The sequence below is a fragment of the Chiloscyllium plagiosum genome, chromosome 14 (genome assembly GCF_004010195.1).
Source record: "Chiloscyllium plagiosum isolate BGI_BamShark_2017 chromosome 14, ASM401019v2, whole genome shotgun sequence".
Lineage (NCBI taxonomy): Eukaryota > Metazoa > Chordata > Chondrichthyes > Orectolobiformes > Hemiscylliidae > Chiloscyllium > Chiloscyllium plagiosum.
Window position 1 is genome coordinate 31,401,176 of NC_057723.1, and position 7,017 is coordinate 31,408,192.

The 7,017-nt window shown below is 41.8% G+C and overlaps 1 protein-coding gene across 4 annotated transcripts in view; it reads right to left on the bottom strand.

The window, feature by feature from the left end:
* LOC122556598 (core histone macro-H2A.1) overlaps positions 1–7,017 on the bottom strand; it is a 42,373-nt gene that overhangs the window by 29,713 nt on the left and 5,643 nt on the right. For all 4 annotated transcript variants that reach the window (XM_043703482.1, XM_043703479.1, XM_043703480.1 and 1 more), the window contains exon 2: positions 2,280–2,473. In XM_043703482.1, the coding sequence (XP_043559417.1) occupies positions 2,280–2,451 (172 nt within the window). In that variant the 5' untranslated portion in view covers positions 2,452–2,473. The remainder of the gene's footprint in view (positions 1–2,279; positions 2,474–7,017) is intronic.

Below are 7,017 nucleotides of genomic sequence, written 5' to 3' on the forward strand. Positions count from 1 at the left end.
CCCTTTGGATTCTCCTTAATTCTATTTGCCAAAGCTATCTCATGTCCCCTTTTTGCCCTCCTGATTTCCCTCTTAAGTATACTCCTACTTCCTTTGTACTCTTCTAAAGATTCACTCGATCTATCCCTGTCGATACCTGACATACGTTTCTTTTTTTTTCTTAACCAAACCCTCAATTTCTTCAGTCAACCAGCATTCCCTATACCTACCAGCCTTTCCTTTCACCCTGACAGGAATATACTTTCTCTGGATTCTTGTTATCTCATTTCTGAAGGCTTCCCATTTTCCAGCAGTCCCTTTACTGCGGACATCTGCCTCTAATCAGCTTTCGAAAGTTCTTGCCTAATACCGTCAAAATTGGCCTTTCTCCAATTTAGAACTTCAACTTTTAGATCTGGTCTATCCTTTTCCATCACTATTTTAAATCTAATAGAATTATGGTCGCTGGCCGCAAAGTGCTCCCACTGACACCTCAGTCACCTGCCCTGCCTTATTTCCCAAGAGTCGGTCAAGCTTTGCACCTTCTCTTGTAGGTACATCCACATAGTGAATCAGAAAATTGTCTTGTATGCATTTAAGAAATCCCTCTCCATCTAAACCTTTAACACTATGGCAGTCCCAGTCTATGTTTGGAAAGTTAAAATCCCCTACCATAACTATCCTATTATTCTTACAGATAGCTGCGATCTCCTTACAAGTTTGTTTCCCACTTTCCCTCTGACTATTAGGGGGACTATAATACAATCCCAATATGGTGATCACCCCTTTCTTATTTCTCAGTTCCACCTGAATAACTTCCCTGGATGTATTTTCGGGAATATCCTCCCTCAACACAGCTGTAATGCTATCCCTTATCAAAAATGCCACTCCTCCGCCTCTCTTGTCTCCCTTTCAATCCTTCCTGTAGCATTTGTATCCTGGAACATTAAGCTGCCAGTCCTGCCCATCCCTGAGCCATGTTTCTGTAATTGCTATGATATCCCAGTCCCATGTGCCTGACCATGCCCAGAGTTCATCTTCCTTCCCTGTTAGGGCCCTTGCATTGAAATATCAACAATGGTGATAGGGATAAGCCAGGAAACTATAGAGATGTAAGTCTAAAACCTTTGGTAGGGAATCTATTGGAAAATAAATCTGAAGTACAGAATTAATCTTCACTTGGAGAGGCTAGGATTAATCAAAGATGATCAAAACAGCTCTGTATGGGGGAGATTATATCTAACAAATTTGATTGCTCTTTTTTCATGGAGGTGACTAAGGTGTATAAATAAGGACAGTTCAACTGATGTAGCCTACATAAACTTCAGTAAAGCTTTTGACAAGATCTCATATTACTGATTCAGCAAAAAGCCCTTGGAATCAGAAGAATTTGGCAAATTGGATCCAAAACTGGCTAAGAGACAGATGGTGATGGTCGAGGGGTGTTTTTGTGACTAGAAAGACTGTGTCCAGTGGCAAACCACAGATTCAGTGCTGGGCCCCTTGCTGTTTGCTGTGTACAATAATGATGTCGACATGAATGTGGCAGTTATAATCAGTATGTTTGCAGATAACAAAAAATGGTGGTGTAGTAAATAACAAAGAGGAAAGTCTTGGATTAGATGATGATATAGATGGGCTGAACATTGACAAATGGAATTGAATGCTGAAGAGTGACAGGTGATGCATTTTGGGAGGACTAACTCGGCAAGGAGTACACATTACATGGTAGGACCTTGGAAAATACAGAGGATCACAGAGTCCATGGTGCACATGTCCATAAATCCTTGCAGGACGTGTAAATAAGGTGATTAAGATGACATTTGGTATACTTGCCTTTATTAGTGAAGGCACTGAATACAAGATCAAGGAGGTTATGATACAGTGTAAATAACATTAGTTTGGAGACAGATGGAGTATTGTGTACAGTTCTGGTCAACACACTACAGGAAGGATGTGTTTACACTCAAGAAGGTGCAGAAGAGATTGATGAAGGATGTTGCGTGTTATTCAGGTTGAAGAAAGACCAAGTAGGCTGGGAGTTTTCTCCTTAGAGCAGAGAAGGCTGAGTGCAAATCTAATTGAGTTCTGAGGTAGATAAAGAGGTAGACATTTTCACGTAATAGGGGGGTCAATAACCAGGGGTCACTTTGAAAGGTAAGGAGCAGAAGGTTTAAAATGGAGTTGAGAATTTTTTATTTGCTGAAAAATGGGATTAGAATAGATGAATGTTTGATGATTGGCATGGACACAATGGGCTGAAGGGCCTCCTTCTGTGCCATTAAAACTCTATGACTCACCGGTCAGATATTCCAGAACTGCAGCCATGTACACCGGAGCACCAACGCCAATTCTGTATTTAGGGTGTCCTTTCTTTATGTAACGTAACATTCTTCCAACTGGGAAAATAACCCCAGCTTTTGCAGACCGGGAAATCTTGGTCGTTTTCTTCTTTCCACCTCTGCTGGACATGATGATCACAAAAGCCTACACTCTGATCAAAAGCAGTTGTGTCAAAACATAATGGAATAAAACATGAACAAGGTACACTCAAAACTACACAATATTGACTGTCAGATGCTAAATATATAAAGCAAAACTAAAACTTTAATTAAAATATCCAAAAACTTAAAACTAAATCCTGTCACCAAAGTCTGGTTTTCAATTAATACTTAAAAATGTGTTGCTGGAAAAGCGCAGCAGGTCAAGCAGCATCAACGAAGAAGGAGAATCAACGTTTCGGGCATAAGCCCTTCTTCAGGAATGAGGAGGGTGTGCCAAGCAGGCTGAGATAAAAGGGAGGGACTTTGAGAATGTGATAGGTGAAAGGAGGTTAAGGTAAGAGTGATAGGCCGGAGAGGGGGTGGGGGTGGAGAGGTCAGGAAGAAGATTGCAGGCCAAGAAGGCGGTGCTGAGTCTGAGGGTTGGGACTGAGAAAAGGTTGGGGAAGGGGAAATGAGGAAGCTGGAGAAATCTGCATTCATCGATCCCTTGGGGCCTTGGAGGGAAGTGAGGGGGAGGTGTGGGCGCAAGTTTTGCCTTTCTTGCGGTTGCAGGGGAAGGTGCCGGGAGTGGAGGTTGGGTTGGTGGGCAGTGTGGATCAGACAAGGGAGTCGCGGAGGGAGTGGTCTTTCCGGAAAGCTGATAGGGGTGGGGAGGGAAATATATCCTTGGTGGTGGGGTCCGTTTGGAGGTGGCGGAAATGACGAAGGATGATCCGATGTATCTGGAGGTTGTTGGGGTGGTAGGTGAGGACTAGTGGGGTTCTGTCCTGGTGGCGATTGGAGGGGTGGGGTTCAAGGGCAGAGGAGCGGGAAGTGGAGGAAATGCGGTGGAGAGCATCATCATATACGTCTGAGGGGAAATTGCGGTCTTTGAAGAAGGAGGCCACTTGGGTTGTTCGGTATTGGAATTGGTCCTCCTGGGAGCAGATGTGGCGAAAGCGAAGGAATTGGGAATATGGGATGGCATTTTTACAGGGGGCAGGGTGGGAAGAGGTGTAATCTAGGTAGCTGTGGGAGTCAGTGGGAGCACGAGGTAGGTTGAACAGTTCATCCACTTTACTAACACCATCCACCCCAACCTCAAATTTACCTGGACCGTCTCAGACTCCTCCCTCCCCTTCCTAGACCTCTCCAACTCTATCTCGGACGACCGACTCAACACGGATGCATACTATAAACCGACTGACTCCCACAGCTACCTAGATTACACCTCTTCCCACCCTGCCCCCTGTAAAAAACGCCATCCCATATTCCCAATTCCTCCGGCCTATCACCCTCACCTTAATCTCCTTCCACCTATCGCATTCCCAACGCCGCTCCCCCAACTCCCTCCTCATTACCTTTTATTATAGCCTGCTTGGCACACCCTCCTCATTCCTGAAGAAGGGCTTATGCCCGAAACATTGATTCTCCTTCTCCTTTGATGCTGCCTGACCTGCTGCGCTTTTCCAGCACCACATTTTTATGCTCTGATCCCCAGCATCTGCAGTTCTCGCTTTCTCCTTTCAATTAATACTTCCTGCTTAAATGAGTAGTTCCCCAAGCCTGAATGATGACAAAAAAAATCACAAGTCTTTCCTGTCTTAAATAGATACTCCAAAACTTGCTTTTAAAAAGGATTATCATTTAGATGCTGATATACAATATAAAATGTAGAAAATCTGCAGCTGCTTAACTTTTGCTCAACGTCCATCATTTTAAACAATTTGACCGGAAGTAATTGGAATTTGAAAACCTCCAAACAGGCCTTCTATTTTTGCTGGATTTAAACAATTGCAGAATTATAAATTCCAAATGTTTGTAAGCTCAAAGTCACCTAGTCACATCACACTCATTCTTTCCCCAGCCTATGGTTTCCCCAGGTTGTGTTTTTCTGCCCAAGCTGCTAAGTCATTACTTTACAAATTAATGGTTCAGGTTGGTGAAATAACATCATATGATTCATGCGTTAATGATGTGTAAATCAACCAGCAACTTGTGACAAAAAAAGATATATCACCCGTGAGTAATGTAACAGATTTCAGGTTGATTTTTGCCACTCCACTGTTAACTTTGCAAAAATAGCATTTTGCCTTTAAAGTCACATGATTATCATGAAGTTGTGCATTTTTGGATTGGTTGTCTATTCAACTAAAGGCAAATTGTTCATAACAGATCCAGTATCTTAAAAATGAGCTACCATAAGTCTCTTAGGGACATCAGCAGCAGTAGAATTGCATTCCACCACAATCTTTTCACAACATCATGGCGTGCTATATCCTTCAATTTAGCATACATCTGAGTAGATCAAGCAAGCTAGGTCTGACGATGATGTGAGACCTCTCTTCCTACATCAAGTTAGGGCATCTGAAATCTTGGACAAACTATGTTTCTTCTTAACTAACAAGATCGAAAGACTGAGAAATAAAAGGTTTTTTTTAAAGTTAGCATCCTTGTCACTTGTAAACCTAACATTTGTTATCCATTTCTAATTGCCCTCAAACAAATGATGCCAAACTGCCTTTGGAACCACTGCACTCCATATCCTGCAGTCCCAGGATTTCAACAGAGATGATGAAGGAAAAGTAATATAGTTCAGTCAGAATGGCCCAAAACTTGGAAGGAGTCTTGTAGTGATGGTATTGCCTTGCTGCTTTTGTCTTTTCAGGTTCAGGACTATGGAAACAACAAGGGGCGGGGGGGAATAATATTAGCTGAATTACGTTTGCAGAAACATTAAGTTGAAGGGCCTCCTTCTTTGCTGTAGCAGTTCTACAATTCATCAGGTGTGCATGGAGCAAGGGAATTTCCTTACTATGCAAATATGCTTTTGTCAAGACTTGTTAGATAGACTTGTTTTTCAACAATGTAATTCTCTCGGGCTACTACTATTCCTGCATATACAGCCCCTTATTATTATTATTGCAACACACTTCACAGTAGCCTCATTAAATTAAATAGATGAAGAGGGTGGTCAGAGTTGGGTTCAAGTAGATCTTTAAATGAGAGAGTAAGGAAGAAAAGAGACATAAGAGCTAGAGGCAAAACTATAATGGTGGAGCAAGTTTGGGCTAAGTGCCATAATCTGGACAAGTTACAAAAATATTGAGGGTTAAGAAGGGGCTGGAAATCAAGGATAAGAAATTTTAATTTCAAGAACCAACAACCCAACAAAAGTTAAAGAAATATTTGATTATTCTAAATTGGTGTAATTTAGGATTTGGTATAAATTAAGGCTTATGAAAGGTGAAGAACAGAAATCTAGCAAGGGAATCAATGGAATATTTAGCCTGGAAGGGCTTTTGCCCGAAACGTCGATTTCGAAGCTCCTCGGATGCTGCCTGAATTGCTGTGCTCTTCCAGCACCACTGATCCAGAATCTGGTTTCCAGCATCTGCAGTCATTGTTTTTACCTCTATTTAGCCTGGAAGCTGATCAAGCTTTGAATATTGATTTTAGTAGCAGAACGTCAATGTATTCATTAACTGCGATTAAAGCTGTTTATCAAAAGTGGGTTACATAGTTATGCTGCCCTGTTTATTTGTATTATGTTGATTAATAGAGAGAAAAAAAATGAACTCAGCTGAGTTCCGGTTCATCTGTGAAGCCAGAAATAAATTGAATAATGTTAAGCACAAATTCTGTCAATTCATCTTGCAACTCAATTCTATGATTTGCACTACAATGTAAGCTCTGTATTTTGAACAGAACTCAAATAATACTATCCAGCTTATAATAAAACTAGATTTGTTAAAGAAGATGCCAAGAGTAAACCTATTGTTTCTGCACAAATCTTGCAAAGCTGGAGACTAACAAAATATAAATTTGCTGGCGTTACTAAAACAGCTGGGAACATCCAGAAATGGCTTCCTTGCCATCTGCCTTAGGATAATACTACAGGGCTGTCACAAGCTACATAAAACCAACACATTGTGAACTGCTGCACAAAAGGTGTAACAGTATGCATAGCCCTTTCAATGTGGTAAGATGTCCTAACCTTTCTTCACAGTATTAGTAAAAGCAAGTCAAACAAAGCCACACAGGGAATAGTATGATAGTGACCAAAATGTTAGTTAAAAAGATGGTTTCTAATGGGCATCTTAAAGGAGGCATAAAAGCAGAAAGCTTTAAAGGAAGGAATTCCAAAGCTTGGTACCTATGCCGCTTACCAAGATGTTGTGAAACTTGAAAGGGTTCAGAAAAGATTTACAAGGATGATGCCAGGGTTGGAGGACTTGAGCTATAGGGAGAGGCTGAATAGACTGGGGCTGTTTTCCCTGCAGCGTCAGAGGCTGAGGGGTGACCTTATAAAATCATGAGGGGCATGGATAGGGTAAATAGACAAAGTCTCTTCCCTGGGGTGGGGGAGTCCAGAATTAGACAGCATAGGTTTAGGGTGAGAGGGGAAAGATATAAAAGAGACTTAAGGGGCAACTTTTTCATGCAGAGGGTGGTACATGTATGGAATGAGCTGCCAGAGGAAGTGGTGGAGGCTGGTACAATTGCACCATTTAAAAGGCATCTGGATAGGTATGTGAATAGGAAGGGTTTGGAG